Below are 18,338 nucleotides of genomic sequence, written 5' to 3'. Positions count from 1 at the left end.
AAACTCATGTAAACATAAATAAAGGAGTTAGACCAAGGATTAATTTGATCCACAATATCTTAGTGCTATTATTCACATGTGCAAAACTAGATATGATCTCCCTCTCTGACTCTGAACCAGTCAATCTGAGCTCTTTTTCTACCTTGGGAGAAGTGATTTGGGCCTCCCCTATCACATAATACTCCAATGGCAGCCCTGATTCTGGGAGGGATTTTCCTGGGAGGTTTTGCATCGTTTTTCCCCTCCATCTTTGTCTTGTTTCTCACTCCCATTATCCTCTCCCCACTTTTGTATTTAGCTATTGCCATCACTCTCTCGCTCCACTTCCCGTAATGTTTCCTTTTTCTTATCTCTTCTTTTTCTCCCTTCTTCCCTTCCTCACACTTGGCCCTTTCTTCCTCACGTAGATTTTTTTTTTTTTTAAACTAAAACATTTAGTACTCAGGGCTGCCCCTTTAGCCCAGTGAAAGAAGCTCTTGCTTGGGCCTTGCATTCCAAGCATGCTCTGTAGGCTGGGCCTATCTCCTTCACTTGCACTGGGACCAGACAGGGAGGAAACTCCCCAGTCCCCTTGGCAGCAGGAGTGACAACCTTACCTCACAGATCTTGGGGCCCAGAAGGCTTGCGCTGTTAGTACCCCTTCTAATACTATAGGAACGCTACTAATGGTTTCTCATTTCCACTGTGGCCAGTGCTGATCCCCAATTCCTGCCTTCCCCTCCCAGCATATCTCCCCCAGCCCCCCACTCCATGCATATAGTATAGCAGGGAGACAAACACTGATCACAGAGAAAAGTGCATTACTAGATAGAGCACTGTGATGGACAAGTGCAATGCTGTCATTCATGTCACAATGAGAGAAGAGCGATAAGAGACTTCTCTGAAAAAAATTGCTTTATAAGCTCTGTCCTTAGCATAACCTAATAATGACTATGATGAGGAAAGAGAGGTTGACCTAGTTTTCAGTGCTGATGACCTACCCTAGAACCTTTCTGTGTAGAAAAGCAGATGTTGTAAAGGCAAAGCAGTTTGCCAGTGGAGAAATGATGGAAACAGGTCACCTGTGTTTAGACCGGGCTTATGATTCAGAGATCAAATGGAGAATACTTAAAGTCAATGTGCCAAAATGTATCTCTGAGTCAATATTATTTGTTCCTATCTGCTTTTCCCAGAGCAAGGCAGACAGATAACTGCAATAGGTATGTGCTGTATATTTAGAAAATTTGCATGAAAGAAGATACACAGATTTACTCACATCTGTATCTTAAGGAAGATTGACAGCAATAGGAGATACTTAGGTGTAGTGGTTAATGGAAAAGTTTGGGAGTCAAGGACCCCTGGATTCTGTTCCCAGTTCTACCACTGACTTGCTGTGTGACCAAAGGAAAATTACTTAACCTCTCTCTGTTTCGCTTCGTTTCCCTTCTCTTCTGTAAAATGGGGATAATACTCTCCTTTTTAGTAAAGTGTTTTGAGATCTTTGAATGAAGGGTATTAAATAAGTGAAAAGGAATTAAATTAAATTAATTAATTAAGGAAAATGGTACTATTTCTAGATGTGCAGCACAAATGTGATGGTGATCTTAACATTCAAAATTCATGATCAAGGTGTGTTTAGGAAATGTGACCTCTCCGAGGACTAATTTCCCCTACTTCATTAAATCTCTTTTGCCTGATCTACATTTTTATGTGATTGGTTTATGAGTCAGAGGTGGCTTAGGGTTGTGTGTGTGTGTGTGTGCGCGCCAGAAGCAGCATCCGGGACAGGCTTCCAATGTATTATCCAAAGCATAATCCTGCCCTCTCATGCTTCAGTTCCTCTGCAAGGCTTCATTGCCACTCTGTTATATGAGTTTTCCAATCTTCTGATGCCTCGAGGCAGGAATTCCTGGCAACCTCAAAGGATTTTAAAATATACTTGCAGAAAACATCAACTTTTCTACTTCAGCATAATTAAATTCTCCTTCTTCTGTCTTGGTCCAGTATTTGGAGTTTAATTTCTTAGAATGAAAGGTTTCCCTTATAGGAGAGTGTGTATGATTGACAATGAGAACAAACTGCTGATTATGAACTTGAGGGCCCGGATTGTCCCTCCACCCTACTCAAGCCATTAACTCCCAGAAGCTGCAGGCCGAAAGCTTGTTTCATTAGAGGACTCCAGATATAATCTCTGAGTCAGCATTAATGGAAGCTGGCATAGTGGCAACAAAAGCTATCCTTGCCTGTTAGCCTGGCATACTCTAGAGCAATGCAAAGTGCAGTTTATCCAGATTATCACATAAATCTTTGAAAAGGAATAACATCATTTTTAGCATTTAGATTTTAATTATTTTGGAATTATAGTCACTCTTACAGGTACAAAAAAGGAACATAGCTCCTTATAAACTACCCTATATAAGCCCCCTACCAGTGGTGTAAGGCTTTTATTGCACCTTAAACCTGCCTTTGATTCAGAACTGAATAATTTCTGTCCTGCCACTAAGCCCAAAGCAATTTTTGGTGGAAATTCTACATTTTGGGGGAAAGCAAGAAATACTGTATATGGTAACTTGTTTTTCTTTTGAAATATGTTAACTGTTCTGATTGATTAGTGGTCAGAGTGCAGGTAACATGGTAAAAGATGCCTGATAAATACAATTTATCACATGACTCTGCAACTTACCACAGAGATTTCACCAGCACACATGATAGGTATTATAGGCCAAATCCTTTTCCTGATGAGGCTGCTTTGCACTACTCTGGCAATACAATGCAGCCTTAAAATTGACCAAAGTGACCAATAAGTGATTCTACTGATTCTCTTCCCAGCATAAGAGCATGTTGGGAGCCTGGCCAGAGAGTGCCCAGACACATGCATCTGGCAGCATATATGTATACTATTGACAATGTGATTTAAATTGCACTAATTTCTAAGTTCATAAGTTTACTACTCATTTGTTAGATGGCCAATGCAGGAACCCTTCTCCTTTCCCTCCTCCTCCCCACGTTATGTTAAAATGTGTGTGTGTTGGATTTGGGTTAAGTTGGGACTAGTTTTAATGTGGCAATCACTCCATAGCACTGCAGAGTCTCTGCATGAGCTGATAAAGTTCCTCATCTTGTCACTGGAGGCACTAAGGGCTTGTCTACACTTACCGGAGGCCATTGATGCATCGGCAGTCGATTTAGCGGGTCTAGTGAAGACCCGCTAAATCGACCGCTGATCATTCCTCCATGAGTCCTGTACTCCACCGTAAGGGGAGTCGATGGGAGAGCATCTCCTGTCGATATCGCGTAGTGTGGACCCCAGGGTAAGTAGATCTAAGCTTCATCCATTTGAGTTATGCTATTCATGTAACTCAAATTGCGTAGCTTCGATCAACTTTTCCCTTTAGCGTAGACAAGGCCTGAGACTGGCAGTCAGTGCAGAGTGACTTCAGTGCCTATGTGGATAACAAGTGTCAGAATTAGCTCAGGATTTATTTGCTGCTATGACAACCGTGAGACTATCCCAGGTGGTTACTGTCTCAAATTACATAGCTAGTCACTCTCTAGAGCTGTTTGGGCAGGAATTGGAAGTTAGACAATTGGAAATTAGGCCAGTGTTATGGACTAACACTGATGACTTTTTGCATTTTTGATGTTGGGGCACACCTATGCTGTCAGGGCAAGGGGATGCATTTTGATGGCCTGGCCCGAAAGACCCTGAGCTTTTCCTCACCTGAGTGACAAGTGAAAAAGAGTTTGAAGATCTCATTGTCAGGAACATCAAATTCACACAAATGTTAAAAATAAAACAATCAAAACCCGTTTGTTCTTCTATTTAAAAAAGCCTTCTTGGACTTTTGAGTCTGGTGTGGAATTCAGCTTTTCCACAATACAGAATAAAGCTGTGCACTCTTAAATATATATGTACAGTATTTGCAGATAGATTATATGTGAATATTTTAATGTATTTTTTCCCACAGAGCTGGATAGCACTGAGGAACTAGAGAAGAAGCGTATCTGTAGAATCATCACAAAGGATTTTCCTCAGTACTTTGCAGTGGTTTCACGAATTAAGCAGGAAAGTAACCAAATTGGTCCTGAGGGAGGTGTTTTGAGCAGTACAACTGTGCCTCATGTCCAAGCATCCTTCCCAGAGGGTGCTCTAACCAAAAGAATTCGAGTTGGCCTCCAGGTAATAAACCACACCTACAATAATCATTTTAATATGCAAAATCTAGAGCTGCAATTTTTAATCTGTGGGGTGCAACTCAAAAATGAGTCACAAGGATATGTCTAGTAGGTGAAACCGCTGACTGAGAGCTGGTAAAGCCTGTGGTGACTAGGACACAGGGCTCTTAAACCCCACACACAGGGCTCCTGCACCCCACCTCCTACTGGGCTAGGGCTGCTACCTGCCCTGCTTCTATCTTACCACCTAGTCTGGGAGCTGCTCCACCACCCACACAGTGCTCAGCATTATGGCAGAGGAAGTGGCTCCCATGTTCTGTTTATCTGTCTTCATAGCACCAGCCGCCTACCCCCATGCCAGTAGCACCAGCATCCATCCTTCCTACCCTTTTGTGTGTTAATACAGCTAAATGTACATGTATACATCTAGGAACAACGAATGTAGGCCATATTTACACGATGAGGGATTCTGTCCTGAAAGCAATGACTCTGAAAAAGATGTGGGGGTATTGGTGAATATTCACTGAACATGAGCTTCCAGTGCAATGCTGTGGCCAACAGGACTAAAGTGATCCTTGAATGCATAAAGGGGAATCTCAAGTAAGAGTAGAGAGGTTATTTTATCTCTATATTTGGCATTGGTGCAACCACTTCCGAAATACTGTGTCCAGTTCTGATGCCCACAATTCAAGAAGGATATTGATAAATTGGAGAGCCTTTGGAGAAGAGCCACGAGAATGATTAAGGGGTTAGAAAACATGTTTTATAGTGATAGACTCAAGGAGCTCAATCTATTTAGGTGAACAAAGAAGGTTAAGGAGTGACCTGATCATGGTCTATAAGTATCTACATGGGGAATCAATATTTGATCATGGGCTTTTCAGTCTAACAGAGAAAGACAAATTCAAACTGGAAATAAGGTGTAAATTTTTAACAGTGAGCATAATTAACTAGTGGAACATTTTACCAAGCATTGTGATGGATTCTCCATCACTGACAATTTTAAAATTTTGGGTCAGTTCTATGGCCTGTGTTATACAGGAAGTTAGACTAGATGATCACAATGGTCCCTTCTGGCCTTGGAATCTATTAATCTAAATCCTTGTAGCACCAACTCTCCACCCCAGCCAGGAGCTCTTCATGTAAGTTGTAAGGAAGCTGCAGTGGGCCCAGAGAGAATTTCTGTAGCAGAAGAACAACCTATGGCTAGTATACATAGCACTATGCTTTCCCCTATAGCACAGGGCTATGCTTGGGGATGGGAGTGGCTGTAGTGCTTAAGACTATGTCTACTCTGGGCTGCAGAACATCCCATATGCATCTGTGAGATGATTTAAAGCTTCCTTAAATGAAGCACAGAATATAGAGAAACCTTCCTTCTTTCTGGTTTCTGCTAATTATCATTTATTGGGGGGTTTTGGCATTTTTCACAACAAAATTATTTGTCCAGTGGATTTGGTGGATTCATTAAATAGGAGCTTAATTTTAGATTGCTTTGCTTGGAACTTGTGCTGGTGAAACGTTTTAACCATCATCTTTGCAGATCACCATATAGTGCAGTTGGATAATGGAACAGGTGACAAATCGGTGCCCTGTTGTCCAGTGAGAAACTTTCAGGAAAAGTAATGAAACAATTTGATTCATAAAAGCATCCAAAATGTCTGATTTAAAATTTATCCTAACGTATTTGTTCTAGAAATTAGACTTGAAATTGAATAAGAACAGATTTCTTATGAGATTTCTGTTATTTTTTGGTTGAACTTTAGTTCAGAAGTGATGCAAGAATTGTGATGCTTTTCTCACTATAATTTGGTACATTCATGATTACTGTGTAGATAGAGCCCCAGGAAAGGCCAAGGAAGAAGTAAAACAGGACAAACAGAAAATAAAAAGAATTGAGTTCTCATCTCCTGTTCTTCATTCTGGAAGGATTCTGCTGGGCTAACATAGATTTTTATCTCAAGATATGAAATTATTTCTCTATGTTGACAGGCTCAACCAGTTCCAGATGAGATTGTCAAAAAAATCCTCGGAAACAAAGCAACTTTCAGCCCTATTGTCACTGTGGAACCAAGAAGAAGAAAATTTCATAAACCTATAACAATGACAATTCCTGTGCCACCCCCTTCAGGAGAAGGTGTGACCAATGGATACAAAGGAGACACCACACCTAGCCTTCGACTTTTATGTAGCATTACAGGTTAGGCAAGAATCTACTCTTTGCAAAGGTTACTATAACAATAATGCATCCACATTCATTTGTTATGCATTTCAAATGTAGCTTTCCAATGAGGAAAGCCATTGATAGTTTCAAGTATTGAAACCAGTAGGATTAAAAATAGTACTCAAGTGCCTGATGCAAAGCCCATGGAAGTCGTTGGAAAGACTGCCACTGAGTCTTTCCATTGACAACTGCATACATATAGATAAAAATCCAATATGGATGCAGTCCTGATCCTATTGATTGCAGTGAGAGTCTAGCCACTAAATTCAGTTGGGCCAGGATGTTATCTAGAATGTGTATCTTTCTACATTAGAATCAGTTTCAGATATGTATGTATTATATTACTATTCAGATGTATGAGAGCAATAGTAACTTCTGTTTACATGTGAAGCAAAAGAACTCAGTGTGGAAGTGTTCTTCTGCAATCCATTAAAAAAAAGCTTGAAGATTCATAGTTCATGTTTGGTTTTAAAGTAAAATTGTTTATGATTTACGTGTGACTTATTTTCATAGGAGGGACTTCACCTGCTCAGTGGGAAGATATCACAGGAACCACTCCACTGACATTTATAAATGACTGTGTTTCTTTCACGACCAACGTTTCAGCCAGGTATGGGAATGCAAAATACCAAACAGACCCAATTATTTGTTTCCTTACTTAGGAAAAATAGGGTTTTTCCCCACAGCTTTCCATGGTTCTTAAATAAAGTTTATAAAGAAATAAAAGGTCAGATTCTTAGCTGGTGAAAATTGGAGTAGCTCTATTGACTGTATTGATTTATACCAGCTGATGATTTGGCCCAATAACTTGCTGTACTATTTTTAATAGCAAAAATAGCTTAGTATCACTGTCTTTTATTGGTAGTTCACAGGCTTAGCAAACTGTTGGAGTTTGTACATAATTCTTCAAAAAAGAAAAGCTGTTTTGATAGGACATTAATATTGCACAGCTAAGCATTCCATGTTTAGGAAACGCCATGGTTCAGACTGCACGTGAAACCTTAGCTCTGCTCCTTTGTATGCATTACGAAACAGTCTTGAATGGCAGTTTTCACATACTGTTTCTCTAAAATTACAATACAATACCATACAGGCTTTTTGTATAACATTTACAAAGTACATAACTGCTCTTCCAAACACTCCTTCATACCTTTAGTACATTTCTCATTATACTGCTATGTTTAGCTACATCCAGAAACCAAGCCTGGAAAACTTTGGCCAAAATGTGAATGGTTTTGAAAGTTACGAGCAACTGAACTCAGGAGAACTGGAAACTGTTATGCATCCTCACTACAGCAGTCACTGCCACACTTGTTATAATAAATAATGTTTCTGCACATCCTTTCTTGCTCTCTGGGAAAGCATGAACTATGCCCTGGGAAATTTCCCACACAAATAATCTGTCAGGAAAGGAAAAAAATCCCTCTTTCTCTGTGCCAGTTTTGAACATTTACGTGACAGTGGTTCACAAGTTCCTGGACCACTGAGCTGCACTCAACCTTTGGATGGCCAGCAAACAGCAAATACAAACCAAAGACTGCAAACCAAGTTTATATAAAATTGTTTGGTTTGAGGGGTCATTACATACATAACAAGCTCTTTTGTACTGTGGAAGAATGTCTTCCTCTGCCCCCCTAACGTCCCTAACTTGTGGGTGTACTAATTGTCAACATGCTCCGAAACTTAATCAGAGAAGGAGACAATATAATATCTGTCCTGTAGCAAGGCCTCCTTTCTTGCATATGCAATTTATGTACCATGAGTTTTCTATACTGTAGACCATGGATTTGGCTGTACATTATTCAGTATGGCCTCCCATCTCACTCTGAGTGCGGCTGATCATTTATTTTAATGAAGATTAGATATGGGTACTGGTGGACCTCACAGAAGTACAATGCAAGATACAATTTAGATGGCACTTAGCCACAAAAATCACACCATCTACCCAGGTTTGGCCTGAAGGGTACTCAGAATGAGCAGTTACAGGAGACACCAACAAAGGGTCACCCAAAGATGCAGATTCCACCAACGCAGACCACCTCACTTTCACTCATCTAAAGCACTGTAAGGAAATCTTTGCCTTTGCCAATGGGAAATTTGCAGAAACTGCATTCATCCAAAATGGCTGGGGAGTCATGGAAGCCAACGAACACAACGGTTTCTCTTTGCCTTCCCTGAAAAGTAATTTCCATTCTGCCCCGTCACCATTAGCAGAGACCACAGTTGTTCTTTGCTGATGCAACAGAGTTTCTTTATAAAGTTTTGGCCAGTGGTTTGTGAAACAAACTCCTGTTGTCTTTTCTCTTTCAGATTTTGGCTTGCAGACTGCCATCAGGTACTAGAAACTGTCGGCCTCGCCACACAACTTTATAGGGAATTAATATGTGTTCCTTATATGGCCAAGTTTGTGATATTTGCCAAAATGAATGACCCCGTGGAATCTAATTTGCGTTGCTTCTGCATGACTGATGATAAAGTGGACAAAACTTTGGAGCAACAAGAGAATTTTGAAGAAGTTGCAAGAAGTAAAGATATCGAGGTATATTCCATATTAGCAGCAGCTCAGATTATTCCCTTCCTTCAGGGGTGTAGAGAATCTATGCTCTGGTTCCACTCTACAAGAGCACGCAGGGTGCCAGGATCTCACAAAAGAGGTCTACAACCACTATAAACCAGCTACAGGAAGGCTCACAGTGAGCAGGGGTGAAAGTAACTTAAGGGACTTAAAAGCAGCAGAGTCCTGTGGCACCTTATAGACTAACAAACGTATAGGAGCATGAGCTTTCGTGGGTGAATACCCACTTCTTCGGATGCATGCAGTGGAAATTTCCAGGGGCAGGTATAAATATGCAAGCAAGAGTGAGTAGGGCTAGAGATAACGAAGTTAGTTCAATCAGGGAGGACGAGGCCCTCTTCTAGCAGTTGAGGTGTGAACACCAAGGCAGGAGAAACTGCTTTTGTAGTTGGCTAGCCATTCACAGTCTTTGTTTAATCCTGAGCTGATGGTGTCAAATTTGCAGATGAACTGAAGCTCAGCAGTTTCTCTTTGAAGTCTGGTCCTGAAGTTTTTTTGCTGCAGGATGGCTACCTTTAAATCTGCTATTTGTGTGTCCAGAGAGGTTGAAGTGTTCTCCTACAGGTTTTTGTATATTGCCATTCCTAATATCTGATTTGTGTCCATTTATCCTTTCCCTATGTAAAATCATCCTCCCTGATTGAACTAACTTCGTTATCTCTAGCCCTACTCACTCTTGCTTGCATATTTATACCTGCCCCTGGAAATTTCCACTACATGCTCCACATGAAGAAGTGGGTATTCATCCACGAAAACTCATGCTCCTATACGTTTGTTAGTCTATAAGGTGCCACAGGACTCTTTGCTGCTTTTACAGATCCAGACTAACATGGCTACCCCTTTGATACTTAAGGGACTTACTGCAGGGCCAGGGTCCTGAGCGGGCAGCAGGGGTCCCTTGGATGGAAGGGGTGGGGCCTTTAAATCCCTGGGCCATTTAAAACGGAGATTTAAAGATCCCTGGGCACCAGCTGTAGTAGCAGTGGCTGAGAGCCCCGGGACCTTTAAGTCACCGCCGGAGCCCCATGGCAGCGGTAGCTGTGGCGGCGGCTGGGAGCCCCAGGGCTCTGGCAGCGATTTCAAGGGCCCGGGACTCCCAGTTGCTGCCACAGCTACCACTACCATGGGGCTTCAGCAGCAGGGCTCTGGCAGCGATTTAAAGGGCCCGGGGCTTCCAGCTGCTGCCACTACCCGGGGCTCCGATGGCGATTTCAAGGGCCCAGGGCTGTAGTAGTGGCAGCTGGGAGCCCCAGGACCTTGAAATCACTGCTGGAGCCCCATGGTAGCTGTAGCTGTGGCAGCGGCTGGGAGCCCCAGGGCTCTGGTGGTGATTTAAAGGGTCCGGGGCTCCAGCCGCTGCTGGGAGCCCAGGGCCCTTTTAAACTGCCCGCTTGGGGAAGCAGCCCCCTGCAGGTACAGTCGGCTGTGTACTGGCTCTTGTCAGTATGCCATACCAGACTGGACCAGCTTACTTTCACCTCTGACAGTGAGGCTGTGTGAAGAAACTCTTTGGAAGTGTGCTAAGCAGGATAAAGAGACAGGACTTGAGAAACCATCTTTACATGAGTCCTCCAGTCCTTCTGCCTATTGGGAGTGGAGAGATAATGCAAAGGACTCTGGAGTAGCTGCTGTAGAGCAGCTGCCAGGGATGCTGGAACAATTTTTATAGTGGGGGTGCTGAGAGCCATTGAACCAAACTGTAAACACTGTATATACTAGAAACCACTTCAAGTCAGGGGGTGTTGCAGCACGCTGTCCCCCCACTCGCACCCGTAGTTCCTATGGCAGCTGCACTCCTGCTTCATAGCTTGGTGGGTTAGATCTCCTTGTCCACAAAGAGATCTCCAGCACACAAGTGAGTTACTCAGGCTGGTTTGTTTGGGATTTTTGAGGCCAAAGGGCATGTCTTGTGAAAAATCATGTAATATACACTTTTCCCTCAGAGAATCCTATGCTGTAGCTAATTATAAAGATATCCATATATATTGAATGGAGCTATATTTTTAAAAACTAATGTTAGCAATTAGAATATTTAAAAAATAGTTTTAATTAATCAGCTGCACTTATAATGTCATATTATAAGTACCACAGTACTGTTGAATTAGATCAGTGTTGAACATGTGTTAAGTCGATGCATTCCTAGCTAAATGCGGAGTTACGATGTTGGAAGAAATGGTGGTATATGTTTGTGCATGTATCATATACCATTAAAATGGATTTTACTCACTTTCAATTTCTGTCTTGTTGCTTTGATAGGTTCTGGAAGGAAAACCCATTTATGTTGATTGCTATGGAAATCTGGCCCCTTTGACAAAAGGAGGACAACAGCTTGTTTTTAATTTTTATGCTTTCAAGGAAAATAGACTGCCATTCTCTATTAAGGTAAAAATAAACCCCACAGAGTTCTTAGTTGAGGAAATGTTTTCCTCATGTAGTAATATTGGCTCTGTCTAATATGAATAGTCTGCCCCTGAGAAGTAAGTATTATTATAATTTAGCAGGTAGGTAATTTGGAACAGAGTTTATAAGTGATTTGCATGAAACCATAGCAGGAATCACTTTCAGAGCTGGGATCAGAATACATGCTATTCTGATTCACAGTCCTTTGCCAGAACCATGCCTCAGATTAGACCTGTTCTCTTAGGCCTCCTAGCTGCAAGATACATTATTTCAAGGGGTAGATCATCTACCCAAATGACAAGAGTGAGATAATACGTGATCCAGATTTTCAGCCCTAGCCTCTTGTTTTTACATGTGCAGTTGATAGTGCTTCCAAAAAGAGAGTGCACACACATATGTAATCACCTGTTTTGTGGGTGCAAATGAAAGTCATGGTCACTTTTGTGAGTTCAAGTCGTTGCATATACAAAACTGGGCAGAGAAATGCAGGTGGTTGAAAACTCAATCCAGTTTACCTACAGGAGTATTTCTCCTGGAATGATGCCACTCAGCACGGTGCCTTGCACCGGTGCTGGAAACCGTTTTGGAAACTTGTTTGCAGTGGAACAAAAACCTGAGGCTGGCCAAATAGTCTAATTGTAGTTACAACTTTCTATCCTATGAAAAGCTGCAAGTTGGGTTCTGGCTGAGTTCCTTTGGTCTTCAATTGATGTGGTTACTAAATAGCTTCTGATGGAAGGGAACACCACCTGTTACTCTGCAACAGCTTTCTCTAGCTGTCCAAATTAATTCTGATGGTCTCCAGTGGGAGCCACACTCAACACTCTTTTTGCGAGAAGAGGTCTCCTCAGGGACTTTGACTTCTCACATGTTCTTTGTAGGGGAAACAGACCATGTTAAATGTAATGCAAAAACACACATTTCAAATAGGGTGACCAGATGTCCCGATTTTATAGGGACAGTCATGATATTTGGGGCTTTTTCTTATATAGGCTCCTATTACTCTCCACCCTCATCCAGATTTTTCAACTTGCTGTCTGGTTACCCTAATTTCAAACAATTAAGTCAAACTATTGTGTGATAAATTTTTCTAGATTAGAGACACCAGCCAAGAGCCTTGTGGTCGTTTATCATTTTTGAAAGAACCAAAGACTACAAAAGGACTGCCACAAACAGCTGTTTGCAACTTAAATATTACTCTTCCAGCACACAAAAAGGTATTTCTGCCAGCACTCTGTTTTGTTTTGTTTAACTTTTAGTTTAACTTTTTTTGCTAATAAAGAAATCCTGTGAAATGCTAGTAATGGGAATGCTTTGTAATATGATTAAGGCTGTTATAAATTTATGTTGTATTAGTTTTTTGTACATAGAAAGCTTTTAAAGTCTCTTGTTACTGTGGTGTCAAGTTCCAATTATTTTTATGATTGGGTCCTCTGTTTACAGCTCATGCTTCAGCTTACAGTTCATAGATTTTATGCATTCAGTAATGTCGTGTTGATTTGCACTTGATGTAAGATTTTTTTTCTTTTATGTTGACATTTTGGGTTTGCTTTGGCTTATAAATCAGCTTGCATTTTGTGCTCCCAACTTGGTCCTTTTCATATCCTGATATTCTTTTCCCTGCTGTCCATTATAATATTCCTTGTCTCTGCAATGCACCTTGGAACCAAAAGGAAACAGAGTCAGATCAAGATGATGAGGTAATATAAACACTCTCTTCTGTTTTTATTTTCTTCAGAATTAGTGCAGAAAGATAAATATGTTCAAGAAAAGTGTTACAGTATCTTTTAATTATAGCAGTGAATATTAACAATATATACTAAACATCTACGTTCTGTTGTCAAGAAATAAAAGTGCAGGCATGTGATGAAATAAGATTATATGTTATAAATTTAAGTGCAGTATATGCTAATATTCTGAACTTCAGCTCACTTTATGCTTAGAATGTAAATTATGTAATTTATAACATATAAGCTAAATTCATCCTTCAGATAGCTGATGTCAGTGGCATTACATACACCAGGGATGAATTAGGCCTCTTATCTTAATAAACATTCAGTATTTCCCTAAACTGTATCTCTGTATACCCTTTAAACATTGGCCTATTGTATTTTCATTCCTAAAAATAACCCCTATTTTTTTCAAAAAAGGCAAAATAACCAGGAGTAATTTCTAACTATTTTTAGTGTATCTATTTTCAAACAAGCTCCAGTTCTCCACAGCTTTTAAAATCCACACCTTGTCACAGGTTTTAACAGAAAATATCTCTCTTTAGTAATCTTAATGAAGTTGTCTCAGGTCAGGAGATGAAATTTATTTTATGCACTAAGGGATACAGTGAGTTTTAAGACACTAGAAATAGAAAACCTGGTACAGAAACATCAGATACATATCCATTTTATCAGAAGAAGAGTTCCTTGTGTGTAGCCCTCTGTTTCTGACTGCTAATAAATAACATTAATCACCAGCTGACTAAAATCTAGTAAGAGTCAATACATCAAGAATATAACCATATCATTTGGTTTTCATTTGACTTGTGCCTGGTGAGTTATTTTATAGGTATCTCAATAGTTTTCTTTCCAAACAAACTATATTTTTGGAGACATCAAATGAACTGATTTCTGTGAATGACTTTTAATAATAATAAATAGAGCTGCAAAAATACCACAGTAACTGCTATGCCATTAGACACAGTAACTTAAGATGCAACTTACTAGTTAGCAATTGTATTCTGCTTTCTAATATACATCTCTGCATTTTGTGCATATTAAAAAAAACAAACCCTTTCATGCCTTTTTTGTCCTTAATGTACTCACTTTAAAGCAAGTGTACATTGTGGTTTATGTGCTTTCAAGACAGATTAATGTTGGGAGAGGTATTTGATCAGCCTAAATTATACTCTTATTAATGTTTTATGTCTGTATCTGTAGTCTTTTATGTTGATGCTTCTGTTTCTAGCCAAAATACAGAAAAATAAATCATGCCATTTTAAGTAGTAATGGAATAGATTACCAAAAGATAATGGGATTTTACAGTATTTAGGTAATATGGGGCTAGACTGTGACTTTAGACAGTGCCCTGAACTAAATGTATTGTGTTCATAGCACCACCTCAGAAGTATACCTGGGAGATGACATATCCCTCAGACTTACAATTCCTTCCCTTCTTTCCTGCCTCCTGTAGAGGGTTAGTAATTTACTGCTGGTTTATATTACCAGCTAATTATTACCCCTCTTCCCAAAAATGGCTAAGCTGCACTGGCCAGCGAGCAGGAATGGAGCCAAGCGTTTGCCCATTGCCTACCATCTACTATGTAGGGGGAAATGCAACCATATAGCCCTGCTTCCTCCTGTGCACCCTTGTCAAGCTGTAAGAATGGATTCTTATTCCCTTGTGTAGACGTGTAGTTCAAGTATGATCTAGCCCACTATACTGAGACACCATAATCAAGCTGTTCACAATATTTGAAAGGTACCAAGTGGAAATGTGTTTTGTTGCAGACGGAGAAAACAGACCGGCGTCAAAGCTTTGTCTCTCTTGCTTTACGTAAGCGCTACAGCTATCTGACTGAGCCTGGAATGAGTGAGTTCCATAACAAATCTACTAATACCATATATACCCTACTTTAATAAGAAGAGACATTTTTTCTATGAATGTTGCATTTAGTGTCATTTGAAAAAAATTAATAGAAAAATTTTCTATAGCTAAACTTTTGGATGGTCTGTGATCCTCTGCATTGTGAGAGCTTGGAGACTCCTTACTGGCCAGCAGCGTGCTCCAGTTAAAGTAAATAAAAAATAATCATAAAAAAGCCACATAATTTATTGGCTGGAGCAAGGGCAACTGAATTGAAAAGTATTTTCCAAAAGACAGTCTGTGCCTCCTCCCTTCAAAACGTTAATTAATGAAATCTAGCAGTATCACAGTGATGCATTAGATATAGGAATGGGCAAAACTCAGTGGGGTTGGAAGGTTCCTTTCAGATAAAATGTTTGACTTTTTATTCAGTTTATTTGAGCTCCTTCCTATTTTATATCTTCTTCCTCTCTCTCCCCATTTTTTCCCATATTCCATAAAGCCTTTCCTTCTACTCAATCAGAGCTTTCTCATCTATCCCCATCTCTTTGACCTGACCCATGGCTCTGCTTCCTTTTCTCTCTTTAAGTACAGTAATGTCTCTGTCAACCTTTGCTTCCCTCCCCAGTCAGAAAGTGGTCATTCTTGTGTTTTTCTCTTCTCCTCCAGCAGCCAGCCAAACTTCTCATTCCCTGAACTCCAATGGCCCTTTGATATAACTTCATAAAATCCATTTACAAATCTCATCAGGTCTGGTAATTCCTGCTGGTAGCTGCTATTTAAAGATCTTGTGAGCTCTGTGGGGTTTTGAGGTGCTCCAGAATGCATTGTGCTTATCAGACACTGGAGAAGACCTGAAGTATATAAGATCTGATGACAGCACCTGGCCTTACAAGACTACCAGACTAGCTGAGACCTCATAGTGGACTCTGAGATATCATCAAAGATTTGTTGGGAATTAAGAGAGATAGAGGGAAAGGTTTGGCTATGGTGTCTGGAATGAGTTTGGAGCTTGTATATATCTTTTTCAGCTGGCTCCCCATGCGAAATTAAAAGAAATCTTATATTGATTTACCAAAAGTAAAGTCATAGTTGCTAAAAGAGGTGGGGGAAAAAACCTTAAATGAAGTTGTAATCCAGGAATGGAGGAAGGGTTTAATCAAGGTATAAAAGTCTCTCTTCATTCTTTTAATATTCCATTACCTATTGATTTGTAGAATGGTAGATGATCTGCTCCAGACTTTTAACTTAAGTATGTTTTCCCAAAAGTTTGGAAAGAAAAAAGTTGTTTTTATTTTACTTTCTTTTCACTTTTTCATTTTCACCTCCAAAGAACATGTCTTAACTCAAAAATCAAGACTGCTCAGCAGACAGAAATCCATAGGGCCACATAACCAGAGGAGACAAAACCTACTAGCTAGACACTGATATTTAAGATTAAAAACTCCCAGAGGGCACCAAGGAAAACAGACCCAGCACACTAAACCTTGCCACCATCCATTGTGGCTTCTAGAGGGTGTTTAAAGTGGCTTCCCACCAAAGTGTTGTCCTTGGGTGGGTCATTTTCATATTGTCTTTGGGATGTTCTCCCTCCCTTTTACTCCTCCCCACATCTGCTCAGATATGGGGAGCACCAGTTTCTCCTTTCCTCACCTCTCTCTGACTGCTGAAAAAAAGAGAAGATACTCAGTCTGGACCTGCACCTACTTTCAGTGAAGCTGACAGCTTCACTGATTTCAGTGGACTTTTTTTCTCTCCCCCGCTGCCACAGTCTGTGTGATAGGGACAATGGTATTTCACTGCTAAGGTGTTCTACTAATATTTAAAGCAGGGAGGAAGAAGAGCACTGATCTAAGGGACTCTGCTCTGCCCTATACAGATGTGTCAGGCAGAATAGGAAGCACTCCTGTGAACTAGAATCTGGTCTCTAGCCTGGCTATACACTTCAAGTAAATTATGAATAGAGCATCATTCTGTTGGGCAGACTTACATATGCTCAATCACCATTTTCATTCACCATTAGCAAATGAGGAAGTGGGAATAACACACTATAGGATATGCAGTCTCCACATGTCATGTGCATAGTGGGGTGTGAGGCTAAGGGACAAATTCATTCAGTACCCAGGAAGTGCAGGTATGTAAAACAACTGCTGTCTCTGAAATATGCTATTCCACTTAGAAAATTACATAACTGAGTTTTTTATTTTTTTAAAAATCAGTAATAAAGCCATATTTTTTTCTAGCCCACACAGTTATCTCATAACCGTTAACTTCATCAGTGAGGTTGCTTCCTTGGCCCAGTCCTTTTTCTCAAGTGTAATGTGAAGTATAGACAAGGCGTTTTTAAAATATCTGAATACATGATGTAATGGAGAAAAGAATATTTGCAATTAGGAGAGACTGCTATTGGATTTATTGTCTCATTAAATTGTAGTGGTAAGACTGTCGTGATACAACATACCAAGAGTCTAGTGGCATTTACAGATACTTTAAGTGTAGAGCAAATTATTTTTATTTCATAACTGCCCTTCACTATTGTGTTGGCTTATTATTTTTTGGATTTGTGACTGCTTTTGAATCTTGGCAGCTACTCCTAATAAATCACTGTGGTAGCATTTATTTAATGAAGTTTTTCAGAGAGGGGAAATGATAGAGTAAGGAGTGGTCAGACTTTAGTTTTAAAATGATTTATACTAGTATGCTTTCAATGGCTGTCTTTTGGAATAGACTGTGCCAGTATGCCCAGTATTCAAGCTCTCTTCAACCTAAATGTTCTAATACTACAATAGCATTACCTAGTAAAAGCATCTATACATCTTTGCTTCATATTTGTAGGCCCACCACATTTTCTCATTCTGGGATATGGGCCTATGGTGTACTGAACATCTTTTTTAGATAAGCTTGTGTGACATAACTTTAGTAACTTAATGTGAGTCTTATTTTGTTTCTTTCATGGTGAATTTTTGCCTAGCTATAAGACAGACCAAACAGCTTTGATAAATTGTCAATATAACTTCAAACAAAGGTGTGTAGAATAGGTAGTTGGAATATTTTAGCTCCGTTACTAACACCAAATAAAGAAATTGTGCCTAAAAGTTATTTTACTTATTTGTGGAAAAACTCTCTGAATGTCATTGCTGTGTCAGAGGATATGGAAGCTGTAATGTCATTCCCAGAAATACTGCCTTCTGGATTAGTACCTGCCTCCAGTGACTTCAAAATCTGACGTTGGGCCTTTTTGGGGATGCTCATAGTTAACAGATTTGTCTTGGCCAGATCATATCTACTTACTATATTGTTCTTCAAGTACTTACCTAATGTTACCTTTTGAGAAATGTAAAGTTGAACAGGTCTTTCTTTGAGCTGATACAAGAAATCTCCTCAAAAGGAGTAAAACACTACATCTTG

General features: G+C 40.0%; 1 protein-coding gene across 4 annotated transcripts in view; it reads left to right on the top strand.

The window, feature by feature from the left end:
* The window catches only part of ANK3 (ankyrin 3), a 280,404-nt gene that overhangs the window by 219,019 nt on the left and 43,047 nt on the right, over window positions 1-18,338 (top strand). For 3 of the 4 annotated variants that reach the window (XM_054035313.1, XM_054035315.1, XM_054035312.1), the window contains 7 exons: window positions 3,948-4,159; window positions 6,148-6,355; window positions 6,893-6,989; window positions 8,690-8,918; window positions 11,211-11,336; window positions 12,449-12,571; window positions 14,855-14,936. In XM_054035313.1, the coding sequence (XP_053891288.1) occupies window positions 3,948-4,159; window positions 6,148-6,355; window positions 6,893-6,989; window positions 8,690-8,918; window positions 11,211-11,336; window positions 12,449-12,571; window positions 14,855-14,936 (1,077 nt within the window). Of the gene's footprint in view, window positions 1-3,947; window positions 4,160-6,147; window positions 6,356-6,892; window positions 6,990-8,689; window positions 8,919-11,210; window positions 11,337-12,448; window positions 12,572-13,027; window positions 13,055-14,854; window positions 14,937-18,338 lie in introns of all 4 variants that reach the window. The other variant, XM_054035314.1, reaches the window with a different exon arrangement.

Source organism: Malaclemys terrapin, chromosome 7 (genome assembly GCF_027887155.1).
Source record: "Malaclemys terrapin pileata isolate rMalTer1 chromosome 7, rMalTer1.hap1, whole genome shotgun sequence".
NCBI lineage: Eukaryota > Metazoa > Chordata > Testudines > Emydidae > Malaclemys > Malaclemys terrapin.
The sequence above is the reverse complement of the archived record's forward strand: the minus strand, read 5'-3'. Positions and strand labels throughout refer to the sequence as shown.